At 42.3% G+C, this 17717-nt stretch overlaps 1 protein-coding gene across 2 annotated transcripts in view; it reads right to left on the reverse strand.

Annotated features, from left to right (window-relative positions):
- Window positions 1-12026: 12026 nt before the first annotated feature.
- HPSE2 (heparanase 2 (inactive)) overlaps window positions 12027-17717 on the reverse strand; it is a 710163-nt gene continuing 704472 nt past the window's right edge. For both annotated transcript variants that reach the window (XM_087432419.1, XM_087432420.1), the window contains one exon: window positions 12027-14724. In XM_087432419.1, coding sequence (XP_087288545.1) covers window positions 14559-14724 — 166 coding nt within the window. In that variant the 3' untranslated portion in view covers window positions 12027-14558. The remainder of the gene's footprint in view (window positions 14725-17717) is intronic.

The raw sequence follows: 17717 nt of genomic DNA on the forward strand, positions 1-17717 counted from the left end.
CCCGTGACCGCCCCGCCCCGCCCGGGGAGAGGCTGGAAGTCCGGGGCCCGCTCCGCAGGGTGGAGCCCCGCCTGCCTGGCCCCGCCCCCGCCCGCGGTGCCGGCCACTCCCGCTCGGCAGCCGGGCCTAGGGAGCTCTGACTCTAGCCGTCCCGTGGTGAGGGTCCTCCTGTCGTCCAGGAGGGCGCCGAGACCCAAAGGTTGGGGGCCTCGCCTGTGGCCGTCGGGGGCACCTGCTGCGTCCCGCACTGTCCTCGGCTCTTGCACCAGCCTTAGGTCGAGCGATTCCCCAATGAGGCATAGGAACGGCGGCGTTTTAGCCCCATTTTCCAGAAGAGGAAACTGAGGCCCAGAGAGAGGAAGTAACTTGCTGAGGGGCCGAGTTAGGATCAGAACCCAGGTCTCCTGGCTCCCGGCTGGGCTCTTTCCCACCCGCTGGCTATACTTAATGAACTGCATTTCCGGAGCGAGAGCTGCCCTTCTGTGACTGTTTTCCTTGGCCTCCTGTGGAGGAGACAGCCTGCAGAAGGGCCCAGTTTACCCCAGAGCGCCAACTCTGGAATTTCTCTGTAAGGGCTCTCAATTCATTTTGGGGTTGGGGGTGCACATTAGAGGCTTTATTTTGAACCTTCGTTTTCAAGATTTTCTGAAATTGCGTGTGTATTTGGAGTGGCTGAAGGTAGCCGGGAGCTGATGAATATCATGCAAGGGACTAACCCCCACCCAAGTCCCTCCTCAGTGCCTGAGTGCTGTCTGGGAGCTTTGAGCGCAGCCCAGCAGTGGATGAGTTGTGGAACTGGCTGGGGTACAGCATATTGAACACCCCCTGGGGAAAGGCAGGGGCCAAGAATTAATGCCTCCACCTCCTGCAGACAAAGCATCACTCCCCTCCCTTCCCCCTTCATTCACTGCGCATCCCTTCCAGCCTACCTTAGGGCCCAAGCCTTCCTACTCCCCATCTACAGCACATCAGGCATGGCTCTCTCCAGCCCACAGCTGAGACCAGTCTAGCTGTGTGCTCCTTATCCTGCTATTTTCACTCACCGTGTTTCTCTCTTGTGTCAAACTCTTCATGAGCATGAATTTCAGTGGTTGAAGAAATTCCATCAAAAGGAGATGCTGCTATTTACTTATTCACTCTCACTGCTGGTAGTTTCCATTTCCCACCAGCAATGTACGAGGATCCCAATTTCTCCACATCTTTGCAAACACTTGTTTGCAAACACTTGTTTTAATTTAGCCGTCCTAGTGGGTGTGAAGTGATATCTCATTGTGATTTTGATTTATATTTCTCTGATGGCTAATGATGTTCAGCATCTTGTCATGTGCTTTTTGGCCATTTGTGTATCTTCTTTGGAGAAATGTCTATTCAAATCCTTTGCCCATTTTAAAATTGTCTTTTTACTATTGAGTTGTAAGTATTCTTTATGTATTCTGGATACAAGCCTCTTATTAGATATATGATTTGCAAAAATTTTCTCCCATTATGTGGTTTTTCCTTTCACTTTTTTAATGGTGTCACTTGTAGCATAAAAGCTTTCAATTTTGATGTAATCATTTATCTATTTGTAATATGTCCAGATTTTTGTGTCAACATAGGTTTTTATTTCACTTAGGTAAATCCCTAGCAGCGGAATAGCTGGGCTGTATGGTAAGTGTATGTTTAAGTTTATGTTAAACTGCTGAACTGATTTCTAAAGTGCATGCACGATTTTACATTCACCCTAGCAATACTGAGAGTTTTAGTGGCTCTGTAGCCTCCTTAGCACTTGACATTGTCTTTTTCTAACTTTAGCCATTCCAGTAGGTATGTAGTAGTATCTCATTGTGGCTTTAATTTCCATTTTCCTAATGACTAATGATGTTGAACTTCTTTTCATGTGCTTATATGCCATCTGTATATCTTCCCTGGTAAAGTGTTCAAATTGTTTGCCCATTTTTAAATTGGATTGTTTTTCTTATTATTATTTATATGCTTTCTTTATATATTTGGATAAAAATCCTTTATCAGCTATCTGTTTTGCATTATTATTTTTTTTTCCAGTCTGTGGCTTTGTCTTTTCATTTTCTTTACAGTGACTTTCGAAGAACAGAAATCTTTGTGGTTGTTATGTACTGTCTAAGGAGTCTTTGCCTAAGCCAGGGTCACAAAGATTTTCTCCTGTGTTCTCTTCCAAAAGTTTTATAGTTTTAGGTTTTGCATTTAGGTCTGTGATCCATTTCGAGTTGATTTTTGTAGATGGTGTGAGGGAAGGGTTCAGATTTATATTTTTGCATTTAGATATCCAGTTTTCTAGCACTATTTGTTGAAAAATATCCTTTCTCCATTGAATTACTTTGACATATTTATCTCAAATCAATTGACCATATATGTATGGATCTATTTCTGGACTCTCTATTCTGTTCAATAAATTTAGAAAGATTCAGGTCACACTAAGGATTTTATCGATTTTCTCAAAGAAACAACTTTTGGTTTCATCAGTTTTCATTGGTTTTCTGGTTTTTTTTTTTTTTTTTTAATTTATTTTATTTCCCCCAAAGCCCGAGTAGATAGTTGTACGTCATAGTTGCACATCCTTCTAGTTGCTGTACGTGGGACGCGGCCTCAGCATGGCCGGAGAAGCAGTGCGTTGGTGCGCGCCGGGGATCCGAACCCTGGCTGCCAGCATAGGAGTGCACGCACTTAACTGCTAAGCCACGGGGCCCGCCCCTGGTTTTCTGGTTTTTATTTCACCAATTTCTGTACAGATATTTACTATTTCCTTTCTTATTTTCACTTTGGATTTAATTTGCTCTTCTTTTTTTTATAGTTTCTTAAGGTGGAAACTGACCCATTGATTTGAGACCTTTTGTCTTTTCTAATGAAGGAGTTTACTGCTATAAATTTCCCCCAAGGTACTGCTTCATCAACACCCACAACTTTTGATGTGTTGTATTTTCATTTTCAATTAGTTCAAAATGCTTTCTAATTTTTCTTTTGATTTTTTTTTGACACTTGCATTATTTAGAAGTGTGTTATTAATTTCCAAATATCTGGAGGTTTTCCAGGTATTTTTCTGTGCTTGGTTTCTATTTCAATTCCATTTGGTCAAAGGATATGCTTGGTGTGACTTAAATCCTTTTAAATTTATTGATGGCCTAGGATATGGTCTATCTTGGTGGATGTTCCATGGGTACTTGAAAAGAATATATATTCTTCTTTTGCTGGGTTGAGTGAACTATAAAATGTCAATTAGGTCAAGCTGGTTGATAGCAATATTCAAGTCTTCTATATCCTTAATGATTTTCTGTGTACTTGTTCTATCAAATATTGAGAGAATGATACTGAACTCTGTAACTATAATTGTGGATTTATCTATTTCTCCTTGCAGTTCTATCAGCTTTTGCTTCATATATTTTATAGCTCTGGTATTTGATGCATAAGCATTTATGATTGTTATGTCCTCTTGAGGAATTAACCCCTGTATTATTATGAAATTACTTTTTAGTCTTTGGCAATATTCATTGCACTAAATCTACTTTGTCTGAAAAGAGTGTAGCCACTACAGCTTTCTTTTGATTAGTGTTAACATGGTATTGAAGGAGTTCAGGATATGATACTTTAAAATATGCCACTTTGGTATATTAATTATTTTGAACTAAAGGCACTTGAAAATCAGTGGATGCAAGAAGGGCACTCTGATCTTCCCTTTTCTTTCTGAAAGCAGGAGATGAAACTTCCATGTGAAAGATACCCTCCCTATACCTGGAGAAAAGAAACATTCTTATTACCGGAGATGGTGAGTCCAGATGGAGAGAAATATGTACAAATAGGCTTTGTTAAAATAACTCTTATCTTTCTTTGGTTTCCTCATGTAGTTTAGTTACTTTTCCACAATTGCTACTCATTGTTAAACCTAATATGTAAGCACTTAGGCCTAGCCGTTTCTTTGGGTCTTCATTTTTCTTGTTGGGCGCTCCTATGTACATGTAAAAAATTACTAAATAAAATTTGTATGCTTTTCTCCTGTTAGTCTGTTTTATGTCAGTCCCAGCTGGAAACCCTAAGAGGGTAGAAGAGAAATTTTACCTCCCCTACATATGTAATTTTCCACCCTTTTACTTTTAACCTACTTGTGTCTTCATATTTAAAGTGCATTTTTTTCATAGGCAGCATATGGTTGGATCTGATTTTTTATCCAGACTGACAATCTCTGCCAGACTGAATTGTCAGATTCTGTGGTAAGACACCTTACATAGAATACAATTATTAATATGGTTTGGTTTAATTCTATTAGTCTGTTATCTTGCTATTTGTTTTCTATTTGTCCTATCTTTTCTTTGTTCCTTTTTCCCTCTTTTTATGCCTTTTAAAAAATTTGTTGAGTATTTTTATGATTCTGTTTATCTCTTTTATTGGCTTCTACATCAAGACTGGGGTGAGGAGAATGAGATTCTCACTTTGAGTGAAAAATTTAAAGGAATGTCAAAAAAACTTGGTAATCAAGATAAATATTATTTTAATTAGTATTTTTAAAAGTCAAAAATAATGCAGAAGTAATGCTATGATGAACAAATATCAAAATTTTAAATATAAACATAATCACTATTTCTGATTTTTCACTTTGCTTCAGGCTCCCATGTAGCATGGCATAACACTATTACTGACTGTGTGTCACATTTTCCTGCTTCTTTGTGTGTCTACTAATTTTGTATTTTATACTGGACATTGTTAGTGATGCATTGAAAAGACTCTGGGTTCTGTTATCTTCCACTGAAGAGTATTGAGTTTTGTTCTAGGAGGCAGTTGAATTAATGGCAGTTCACTTTGATCCTGTGGAGGCTTGATTTTAGGCTTTACTAGAATGATGTATTTCAGTTTTTCCTTTAAGAAAGTGGGATCCTTACTCCTAAGGTATGGCCTCTCTGGGCTTTCAATGGAAAGTCTGAGGTGTTTACAAAGCCCCTTGAACTTGGTAGGACTTGAGCTCAAATTCTCCCCAGCACTGGGCAATTTATATCTCTCCTGCTCTCTCAGTCTCTGGCTATTTCTTTCTGCTGGGGTTTTTGGAGTCTCACTCTGTACATACACGGTTCAGAAGTCAACCAAATATTTGAGGGCACTTGATACCAGCCTTTTAGGCTTCTCCCACTATTTTTCCTTTTCCCACCCCCTTCAATTTTCAGCTGCTCTGGCAGTCCTGAAAACCAGTCTCTTACTCTGCAGTCCAATACACAGCTGCTTTCTGCTTGACCTCAATTCCCATTTTGTTGTGAACCGGAGGAATTCCTTCAGGGAAAAGCCAGATAAATGTGGATCTTACTCATTATGATTCCTGTCATTCAAGGGTCATGTCTCCTGCAGTTTCTATCTGCCTTTTGCTGTTCTCCATTGCCTTCAAAGAGGGTCTTTTTGTTTGTTTGTTTTTTGGTATTTTGTCCAGAGTTTATAATTGCTGTTACCAAAAGGGTCAGTCTAATAAAACTTTAACATTACCAGAAGTCGGAAGTTCTTCCTGCACATTTTGATATATAGTATTTTCCATTTAGTTTGAAATATTTTCTACTTTTCATTGTGATTTCTGATTTTTTTTAATTTTTAGGTTTTTTTTTTTTTTTTGGTGAGGAAGTTTGTCCCTGAGCTAACATCTGTGCCAGTCTTCCTCTATTTTGTACATGGGACACTGCCACAGCATGGCTTGATGAGCGGTGTGTAGGTCTGCACCCAGGATCCAAACCCACAAACCCTGAGCCACCAAAGTGGAGTGTACAAACTTAACCACTATGCCACTGGGCTGGCCCCTGATTTTTTTGACTCATGAATTATTTAGAAGTCTGTTTCTTAACTTCCAAACATAGGGAGATATTCTAGTTATCTTTTTTTTTTAAATTTTCACCTGTATTCCAGTGTTGTCAGAGAATACATTGTATGCTATCATTCTTTGCAGTTTTTTGAAAGTTTCTTTATGTCACAGCATATAGTCGTTTTGTGAATGTTTCCATGTGCCCTTGAAAAAAGGCTATGTAGTTATTTGTTGGCTGTGGTATTCTATATATATATATATGTCATTTAGGTGCAATTTGTTAATTGTATTGTCTAAATCTTTTCTATTTCTGATTTTGTCTGCTTTTTTCCTCATTTCCTGAGAGAAGTATGTTAAAAATCTCCTATTATAATTGTGAATTCGTCTTTTATTTCTGTGAGGTTTCACTTTATGTATAGGGTATATCATTAGGTGGTTGCAAATCTAGAATTTTTACTGTTAAACCAAAATTTTCTTCTTTATGAAATGTTCCTCTCTGTTAACAATGCTTTTTGTCTCATATCAACATAGCTACATTACCTTTCCGTGCGTGGCATGTCTTTTTCCTAATCTTTTTATTTTCTTATATTTTAGATGTTTCTTTTGAAACAGCATTTAGGTGAACTTTTTTTTTTTTTTTGGTGAGGAAGATCAGCCCTGAGCTAACATCCATGCTAATCCTCCTCTTTTTGCTGAGGAAGACCGGCTCTGGGCTAACATCTATTGCCAATCCTCCTCCTTTTTTTCCCCAAAGCCCCAGTAGATAGTTGTATGTCATAGTTGCACATCCTTCTAGTTGCTGTATGTGGGACGCAGCCTCAGCATGGCTGGAGAAGAGGTGCGTCAGTGCAGCCCGGGATCCGAACCCGGGCTGCCAGTAGCAGAGTGCGCGCACTTAACTGCTGCTAAGCCACGGGGCCGGCCCAGGTGAACTTTCTTTTTAACCTCATCTGACAATCTTTGTTTTTTAATTGGAGCATTTATTCTATTTACATTTGATAACATTACAAGTAAATTTGTGTTCAAATCTATCATATGACTATTTGCTTTCTATTTGTCCTATCTGTTCTTTGTTATCTTTCTCTTCTTTCTTGCTTTCTTTTAGATCAACTTTTTTAAAATTATGATTCCACTCCCTCCCCTGTTCACTTAGAAGTAATACACTCTTTTAATATTCTTTTAGTGGTTATGCAGGAGATGAAAATATGCATCCTTGACTTATCAATGTTTAATATAAATTGGTACTTTTACTTCTTCCTTGCAAATGGAAGGATGTTAGAATACTTTCCATTTGCCTGCTTTCAATATGTATGCTATTCTTGTAATGCATTTTTAATTCTATATATATTTTAATTTTCATGAGAAATTATTATTATTGTTTTATATTTATTTGGATTTTCCCCATGTTTACCCTGTGTTGTTCTTCATTCTTTTCTGCATCTCCCTTAGCATTATTTTGATTATTCATTCTTTTGCTCCCCTCCATCTTTCCTTTCATTGCTCCTCCAATTTCTTCACTCACCCCTCCACTGCCTCCCCCCACCCAGAAATCGTTGAATTTCAGGACATTAGGTACACACATGATAAAATTCTACTGTTACATTTCAGATGCTACTGTGTAATCCCATGTACGTGACTTAAAGTTCAATTTAACTAATTTCTCAAAAGGGAGGTCAATCTTTTTCTTTTAAAACCTAATAACAAGGTGATGTACCTTCGGGCATGCTTCATCTACATTCAATTTGCACTAAATCACTGCTTTGAAGAAATTTGGATGAGAGGAGTCAAGTAATTAACTCAAAGAAAAATCATGACATTATCTCTAGAAAAAAAGAAGCCATCTTCAGAATGTGTTGTCTGTGTTGAATTTTACGTGCACACATCCTGAAAGGGACATTGCATTTATGTATAAATAGCAACAAAAATTCAAGCTAACTTTAAAACCTCTCGAAAAATATATCTAATATATAAGTTGATTATATATATATACACATATATATACACATATATATATACACACATATATACACATATATATACACACATATATATACACACACATATATATATACACATATATATATATATGAGGAGGAAAAAGAAAAACACCAGAAGCTGGAACAGGGATCATCTGACATATGGTTGGACAACATGGAGTTTCAGGTGACCCTAGAGTTCACTTAATCCAAAGTCTTCATTTTACAGATGAGTTCAGTGAGGTCCAGAGAGGCTGAGTGACTTGTCTAACATCACACAGTTAGTTAGTGGAGAGCCAGGACTAGAATCAAGGTCTTTGCACAGAGCAGCCTCCTTCAATTGCCTGCAGGTCTAGTTTCCTGCTGTCCTCAGGTGGACTCACTCCGTCAGACAGCATTGTTGTGATCTCTGGGTATGGGTACCCATTTCATCTATAGCTGAGGCCTCTATGATTCTCCAGTGATCCGTTAACCCACTTTGGTATTTGAGGTCTTAGATTACATTTTTGTTGTGTCTAGTAGAGGGCGCAGCATCCAGTACTAGGTGCATCTAGTCTGGATGGCAGTGGAACAACACAGAGACTGTTTTCTGCTAAAATCAGCCAAATATTGGGAAAGGCAAGACTTACAGAATGGGGGAGATGGAGAAGAAGCTCCTTTAGGTCATTATGAAGTATGTGGAAAAAATCCCTTGAATTTAGATATTATCACATACAGTCTGTTTGTAATACTCACTTGATGGCAAATCAACTGGAGGGACCCAATATCATTGACTCATTCTCTGGTCTCCTAGCTGTCCATCAAAGTTTTGTGCTACTTTTTCATGAATATCTTAGTCTGTTCGGGCTGCTATAACAAAAATACCACAGACTGGGTGGCTTATAAACAACAGAAATTTATTCCTCACAGTTCTGGAGGCTGGGAAGTCTAAGACCAAGGCTCTGGCAGATTCAGTGTCTGATGAGAGCCTGCTTCCTGGTTCATAGGAATCTTTTAGATGTGTCCTCACATGCTGGAAGGGGCAAAGAAGCCCTCTGGGGTCTCTCCTTTTTTTTTTTTTTATTGATGTCATAATAGTTTATAACATTGTGAAATTTTTGTTGTACATTATTGTTTGTCAGTCACCATATAAATATATCCCTGCACCCCTTGTGCTCACCCCCCATCTCCCTTCCCCCTGTCTGGGGTGTCTTTTATAATCCCATTTGTGAGGGCTCCACTGTCATGACCTAATCACCTCCCAAAGGCCCCACCTCCAAGTCCCATCACATTAGAGATTAGGTTTCAACATATGAATTTTAGGGCAACACAGACATTCAATCGATAGCAATGACTCCATGGAACAGACACTGCTTGCCTTACCCCATTACCACCAACTGAACTTTACATGATCTACTAATAAGAAATAAACTTCGACTGTGTTAAGCCATTGAGATTCTGGGGTTTACCTGTTATTGCAGCTAACAGTTACTTTAACATAGTCAGTGACGTCTAACTTGAATAATAAAATTTAATTTCCACAGAGTACTTGAAGCAAAGCTTGTGAGGAAGGGGAGAGGGAGAGGGCAGCAACCGTGAAATCAAAGATCTCCAGCATGTGTTAGTTCATCAGGCAATCAGTCTTAAGGTCAAGGTGTAGTGTGGACAGCAGTGGCCTCTCTCTCCCCACAGAATACCCTGAGAACAGAAAGTTAGAGTATTCACATTTTATTACTTACAAAACATTACCTCAAAATATAAACTACCTCATGGACCCAAACTCTCTGCAATCACCAGGCAAATAGAAACCTTAATATAATCTGTTTTCTGGAAGAAAATATTAACACGTGTTAAAATCGCCTGCGCAGAGAAGAAATTTTCCCTGGGAGGTGTTCCTGCACTCATTTATAATTAGAAGAGCACTCATCAATAATTAGAAGAGAAATGTTCATGATGTGGGCTGTAAAGAAAGGCCCCTTTTCTCTGCTGGGTGCATGGGACAGGGGGATTTGTTCAGGAGCCAGTCATCTGGAAGCAGGTCAGGCCTCCCAGGGCTCCCAGGGGCTGCTCTGGTGTTTGGAAGGAAGTGGGTGCCAAAGCAGTTAATTTGCTGTATTTTGGCCTTCTTGTTTTAGAGTGATATTTGCAAATACTATCCATTGGGTGATAGTTAATGGATTTATTATTTAGTCTAGGAAGGCGAAGAGAAACTTCCAAACCTCTGGGTTGTGGCGGGAGGAGGAGGAGTGCTCTTAGAGGCAGTACAGGTGTGGTTGCTGACTCCACCTGCCACTTACCTCCAGGACTTAGAAATATCAAGAATCATCACCTATGTTGGGTGGTGGGAGTGGCCCTTGAAATTGTTCTGCAGAAAAACACAGAGGGAGAGGAGCAGATCAGGAAGGCCACTGGTGGGCCAAGGTGAGCCTGGATTCAAAATTCTACAGCCAAGGCTGGTCACGGCCCTACTCACTACTCATCAGAGCTGCTAGTCGGCTTCCTCAAATCCAAGATCAACTGTCCTGGGTGAAGGCACTTTTAGGGTTCTCTGTAGACACACACAGGATGCTAAGAAAGCCAGCTGTGGGCAACACAGAGGTAAGAAAGAGTTGGCCACAGCAAGTCCAATGAGAGAGAGCACAGTGCAATGACAGCAGGCTTTGGAATCCAACAGATCTGGGTTCAAGTCCCAGTTATGCTACACTGCTTATCTGCATCGCCTTGGACAAATTACTTCTCTGGTCCTCCCCAGAGTCACCACCTAGGACGGGGGTAGGAAGGCAGTTACAGGAGCCTTTGCATCCCTGTTAGTGGAACTCAGAGGGATTCCAATGCTCCAGTTATTTGCGCTGTTTCTCTTTGAGTCCCCCTTACTATTTATTTGCAATTCTGGTACATCCTAAAAAAAGATTGCGAATGATTCTATAATCAAATCTTAATTCTCTCTCTGTACAGCAGATTTCCCTGGGCTCCCGGTTGGGGATAGAGTGGCTGGCAGAGGTGAGGCTATGGAACTGGAGAGAAAGTTAGTGGAAAAGAGCAATTGGCAGTGTCCAGGCTGGGGCAGGGGTGCTGAGGTTGGACAGAGGGGCCAGTGGAGGAAGCCATGCTACATAAATGTTTATGCGCCTACATCTTTTGCCTTCTCCAAGCCATATCTCTATTATTTTTGGTTGCTCTATTGATATTTCAAATTTTTAAAGTCCTTCCCTGTCCCAGTGTTTTTATTGTCAGAGGGATCTACCTGGTTCACCTTTGCTTCTGCAGAGATTAAACATTGCCCTTTTGTTTTCAGAAAGAAAGCCGCTCTCAGTGGGTTTCCAAGGTGAATTCTGCAGCTGCATCCGTCCCAAACACAGGGACCTTGAGTGCCTCTGGCGGGGCACACCTGCAGATGCTGGGCCTGGCCTGGACCATTTGGCAGCTCAGCAGTGTACAGTCCTGCTGGATCCTCCTGGCTGCCCCACCCGGGAAGGCCCCAAAGGCTCCCTGGTGCTGAGAGCCGGTGGCAGCCTCTCAGGCAGAATCCGTCAACAACCTTTGCCCTGTCAAATGTTCAGGGCTTGGCCCCATCTGCCCGGGGACTGCCCAACTGCTCAGGAGGGGCTGGGGCTACAGAGGGCCAGTGGGCCTTTGGAAACTGTGGTTCTGGGAGTCCAGGCCTTAGTCTCACTGTGGCCCAGTTCTGGTATTTTCAAGCTTTTCTCCAGCTGGAGATAATGCTAATATCCCACAATTGCAGCTTTTTCGGGGCACTACAAGAATTGAGACTTTCTCTTCAAATAACAACGAGAATTTGTTCTGAGCCTTTGCGATAAGAAAGGAGAAAGAAGATCATTCCTAGAGGCATGAGGAGCAGAAAATCATCTGAACGAGAGGCACAGACTTCTCATTATACATTATTATGCTTTCAAATGAGCATTTCTGCAAGCCTATTCTCTAGTATAAAATATAGTGACTCTTAAGCCTTAGATTATCTCAGCCATGTCTTGTTTTAGGAGGAAGAATCCGATCTGGGGAAGCTGGTGGGTGAGCTCTTTTGTCCCAGGGCCTAGCCTGCAAGCTGCTCCCTTGATGTGCATCATGATGCTGAGTTTTGCCAAAGGCTGTCTTTTGGGGGGAATGTGAGAGGAGAATCGCTTATAAGGAGTGATCCCTACTGATTTAGTAATTACCCCCCACCCCAAAATGAAAAAGCCAGGACAGATGCCCTGTACTAAAATCCCTGCGGAATGTGATGGTATAGTGAGTTTCTCACTATCCTTTGAACGATGCAAATACTTCTTCCATGAGACAATTGCAAAGTGAGAATTGCAGGACTCCAAAGATAAATTTTAGTGATTCCCTCCTCCCGTTTTATTAACTAAAAACAATAAAACAAAACTTAGACCGCTTAGGAGCAGCATTTAATACACAGAGAAAGACAAAAGAAGCAGGAACTGACTATATCCTGCAAGTTTAGAGGCTTAGTGAGGAATCAACACTTATTTACAGAAAGTATGTTTGAATGGAGCTCTGGAGGACCTGTGGAGAGGTGAAGGGAGTGAGTGTGTGATTGGGCAGCCACTGAGCTTGGTGGTTAAATGAATAGACTCTGGATTATTCCGAGCTCAGCAACCCATTCCGCTGGGTGACCCTGGGCAAGCTACAGACCCTGAGGGGGCTACTGTGTTTGTAAAGCAAATGAGCCCAGGGCTGGGTCCACAGGGACCTCTGGTTACTCTTGTTATTGTGAGGTGGCCTTGTGGCTGTACCTGCACCAGTATATAGAAGAAATTTTGATATCTTCATAAATTTGGAAAAATGTGGGGAAACAATCTCTTTGTCTCTCATTTCTCTTTTCCTTTCTCTTCCTCACTTTCCTCTGCTGCTTCTTTCTCTCCTTTCTACCCCGAGTCTTGGCACTTCTCTCCTCCCCTCTCAGAGCTGAAGCTTCAGCAAGAGGTGCCTGCTTCTAGAGAAGAGGAGGCCTCTCTGGGTCGCCTTGCAGCGGCAGTGTCAGGGTCTCCTCCTCTCTCAGCTGCTTCCAGGTTGAGCCACCCAGTGACCGGGTCCAGCCTGGTTCTCATTCTCACCCTTTCTTGCTCGAGTAGCATACACCTCCTGTGCTGTTCCTCCTATACCTAATAACAAGCATGTCAAAACTGAGTCCACTCTCTTCCTTACACATACAGTGAGCCTGTTGGCTTCTCTCTCCCAAATTCCCGGTTCTCCAAGCTGAGAATCCTTTACCTTCTGTCTCTCACCTTACTGTCCACTTTGCAGACTTGGCCCTAATCCTTGACTCCTTGGGTATCTTAGGCATCTCCTTGGCCTCTGGCCTCAGCAACCCTACCCCTCTCCTCCATTTCTATCCTTTCAAAGCAGCAGAAATTGTATCACTCTCTTAATTGGAATCCTATGACATTGTCAAATATCTTCTCCTTTAAAAAAAAGCGTCATTCATGTCATTTATCCTGTGAAAAAGAATCACATCCACAGAAAGAAAGTAGTGTTCAGTTGCAGCCTGTTTGCAAAGCCCCACACATACTCCTTGAATCACAGAGAATGTCCTCATCATCAACTTTAAATCACTCCACGTCCCCCCTGCCCAACTTGAGAGCTTCCCACCTACCATTCCATAGTTTTCCTGTCAGACCTGTCTCCAGATTCCCCGTTCCTCAAAATGGCTGACTGTAAGCTTTGTTCCGTGCTCAGATAAGCTGGTCTGGGCCAGGATGGACCTGGTCCTCTTTAATGCCCAGATTAGATATCTGCCTGGTAAATGCACTGAGAGGCACACAGCTACTTGGGAGGAGGCAGAAAGGCTGGATTCAGTTGTGTCTTAATGGTGATGACCTTTGGTTTACACCTCTTTTTTTTCCTAATGGTTTTGGTCAACCAAACAAGTAAGGGCTCACCCTTCTCAAATTCGAAGAAGGTCTAATTATTTGCTTTGTTCAGTTGGTGAGTGCGTGTGTGTCTGTGTTTGGCGGTTTGACGTGCTTTCTCTTTGTACTAAAACTCTCTCCCTCACAGCCACATGACGGATGATGATGGCTTTTTGTGGTGCCTAATACATTGCTCTCCACTCAATGAATATTGTTACCTGACTCCCATTCCAACCCCAGGGGTATCTGGATTTACAGAGGAATAGAACCTTCTTACAAAATCTGGAGTATGATTGCAATTTTACTTTTGAAGCACCCGCTTCCCAGAGGAATAGCCATTGATTGATGCCACTGTCAGAAACCCAGATGCACACACTCATACATCAGCCTGGAAATTACAGAAACAGCTCACCCAGCAGGCTGGTGCTGACTCACCCACTTGCGCCCCTATGGGAAGAGAGGTGATGGGAAACCCAGGGCAATAGCAGGGAGCAGACAAAGAAGTGGAGTTAGAAGAAGACTGAGCTCTCGTAGGTCCACCGCGTTTTTTCCTCGCTCATATTCCACTGGGGACAGCAGCCACAGGCTAAGATCTGTAGTTATATTGCTGTGACCAGGATCATGGGGAGTTGTTTCCTTTGTCCTGGGAGTGCACTGTCAGCTTGTCTTCATGGTGCATGTATAAGGATATACACAGCTCTACACACATATCTTCATCCTTACAGGTACAGATCATGTCTACATTTTCCTTTGGGGTGGATGTGACCTACCTAGGCTAACGTTTGACATTTATCTCTTTGGAGAGCAAATCTATGTCGATTCCAGCAGGATGGGGGCAGCAGAGGCTGCTTTGTTGCTAAGAAGATGTCTGAAAAATAAGGTTACAATTAGGGTAGAAGAGTGGAAAGCAGTCCAGCAGGCACGCTGGCACCTTGTGAGTGTGAGGGTGGCTTATCGGTAGCGGCAGGCCAAAGCATTGACATTCTTGACCACATAAAAGCCCATGGTGACTGGAGGGATGACCAATGTCCGGCCGGCCCGCAGGGGGCGGGGCTTCAATTCTGGAAGGGTCCCATCATCCACCATCACTAAGAGCTGGCCGTTCAGCTGCACTGACCTGCAGTGAGGAAAAATAGCATGCAACTTGTTATTGTGTTACAAGAGAGCCATCGCAACTAAGCTGGGGTGGCCCCAGATGGCCTGATCTGTGCCCAGCTATCACTTATTGACGCTTGCTGTGCCCAAGCTCTCACCAGGTGCCTTCCTTTAATAACGCATTCAAACATCTCAACACACTCAGAGGAAGAAACCGTCATTATCCCCATTCTACCTAGAGTGGTTACATGACTCACCCAAGGTCATACAGCTTATAGGTCTGGGAGCCAGGATGTGAACACAGGTAGTCTAGGTCAACAGACCCATCATATAGACAAGTGGAAAGTCTCTGTGATGCAGAAGCTGAAAAGAGTCTCATGTCCACTTTTTTAAAAAATCATAATAGCACTTTAGATTGACTTTCTACCTAAAGAGTTTTTACCTGTGGAATGATGCATAGGCTTAAGATATTTTAGAAATCTCCTATTGAACTCGTATCTTTCATTAATTTATCTGACAGATTAAAGAACTGACATCATGTTGCTTGTTGAGGGCTGTTCTGAAGGAGGACAGAGATGTATCTAACGACTTTACTTTTTCTAACCTAAGAATGAATTTCCATATCTAATAATTAACAGATGTTTCCATTTTAGCAACACAATGAAGTAGGTGATAAAATAAGGCATCTGTGATCACAATTCACCTATCTTGCTTGCTTTTATTCTTCCTGTGTACCAGCCGTCTCCAACCCTGAGAAGGGGCCACATATGGAGCACCCTCAGAGGAAAAGGGAAACAGCTCATTGCTCATCCTTGGCCTGTGGTACAGAATCCAGACAACTTCCCAGCTGCTCCAGACTAGGGAGGGATCGTACAGCCATGTACCCAGCTTGAAGCTCAGCTTTATGGGTCAGCAGAAAAGGCCAGAACCAGGCCACCAGCTGGAAACAAAACTGTGAGTCACCGTAAGAAAATCAACATTGCGTAGTGATCACTGTTTCTGAGCCTTGCCCAACCTCCATGTGATAACATTGTAGTGATATTATCTGAGCTGTAAAGAGAATAAAATGTTAGAAATTGATATAGAGGTCTTTGTTTGGTGTTCCTTCTGTGCTGTGAATGATAGGTTTAGAGAGAGATAATCAGACCCATGCCCAATAGAGCAGTGAATTCCCAGAGAGAAGTGTGTTGTAAATTGCTCCCAATGGAGAGCTTGGCAGAGAAGCAGCTCCAGGCCTGGGCCCACATGGATAGGTTTGGGCCCAGTCCAGATCTGACAAGCCAGAGGGGCAGCCCCCCTTCTCTTGGGTATGACTGAAGAATGAATGAACTGAGCGAGCAGGGGACTCCTGTATGGAGAGCCAAGCCTGCTTCTGGAAGGTGTAAGGTGGGAGAATTGAGATCTGAAGATCAGTGTTGACCTCATCAAATATGCAAGGAGCTTTTGCTTTAAATTCAAGTAATCTTCTCTGGTGAAGACAGCCTACTCGTTGGAGTGGGAGGCAGGGTGAGGAGAGGGGGTTCAGTTCCAAAAAAACGCCCAGACAGGTCTTCATAATGTATTTTCATTATTTTGTTTCAGGTGGTATGAATATCCAACAACCATATATGCACTGTCAAATACAAGTTCAATAATACAATTAATATTTCCAAGGCATATTCACTTCTCTACTTGAAAACCTTCAATGATTCCTCTTATATACAGAATTAGGTGCAAGCCGCACCCCGCCCTCCCCCCCAGGAATTAGGTAATGCTCTTTTAGATTCAGATGACCCCAGGGTATGGATATCTTTGGGTTCTGGGAAGCGCAAAACAAAGTTTTTGCTTTTAATTTCCATACTAATAACAAGTAGTTATTCTGGAACAGGCCCCATTCTGATTTCATTATTGGTTGGTTAAAAAGCTAACTTGGAAACAGGGAGCATGGTCAAGATTCTGGACTGATCTCTAATTTCAGGAGCCCGGCCACTAACTTGCTAGGTGGCTCTGGCCAATCTCTTAACCTCACTGCCTGCAGTTTTTGCATCTGTAAGAATGCTATATAGGCTCTAGTGTGAATGAAATGAAATAAAAAATATGAAAGTGCTCTGAAAGCATAATGAGCCATATAAGTGGGAGATGGTGTTTTTTTGTTGTTATTCTTTCCATTGTCGTTATGGGTAGATAAACTTTTGGTCTTTGTACTTGACTGCTCTGTGGCACTAAGTTTCACGGCTCCCTTCTTAAAGCCCTCTCTTCCCTTGGCTCCCATGGTGTCTCTCTCTCTCCCTCTCTCTGCCTCAGTTTTCCTCCTTTATTTCAGCATGTTGTTTCCATTTCAGGGGGACTGTTCCCTTCTACCTGCCTCTCAGATGCTGAGGTCCTGGTGCTTTGTCCTTGGACCTCTTCTCTTCCCACACTGCGTGCTCCCCCTGGGTGCTGTTACCCACACCCAGGACTTTGATTGCTATCCACCTTTCCATGCTTCCCAAACCTGTCTGTCTGTCCCAGATCATTCTTCTGCCTTATGTATCTCCACTTGGCTGTCCCACAGGAACTTCAAAGTCACTATATCCAGAGTCAAAATCGTCTACTCAAACTCTGTCCTTCTCTCTGCCTTTTTATCCACTATTTATCCGATTACCTAAGCCAGAAAGCTGGGAGTCATCTGAGACTTCTCTCCCAGTTCCCATGTCTAGGGTCACAAGTCCAATCAATTCTACCTTTTAATATTTTTGAAATCTGCTCCTTTCTCTCCATTCACTGCTATTATTTTATTTCAGACCACCCTCCTCCACCCTGCTTTCCATATTGCTGACCGAGCCTCTGTTGCTGTCACTGCTTCAAACTCTCCAACACTCCTCATCCCTTCCTGTATAATACAGACGATGAAGCCTAGCTCAACTACCTGTCTAGTCTCAGATCCTGCCAGTACCCTTACTCCAGTGCTAACTAACTGTGCATCACAGACCTCTGGGGGTGGGGGTGGGATGAATCAGCAGTTATTGTAAGGATTTCATCAATAGATGCATGAAC

This window comes from Ceratotherium simum, chromosome 6, assembly GCF_057802395.1.
Source record: "Ceratotherium simum simum isolate JZ-2026a chromosome 6, ASM5780239v1, whole genome shotgun sequence".
In the NCBI taxonomy this organism is placed as follows: domain Eukaryota; kingdom Metazoa; phylum Chordata; class Mammalia; order Perissodactyla; family Rhinocerotidae; genus Ceratotherium; species Ceratotherium simum.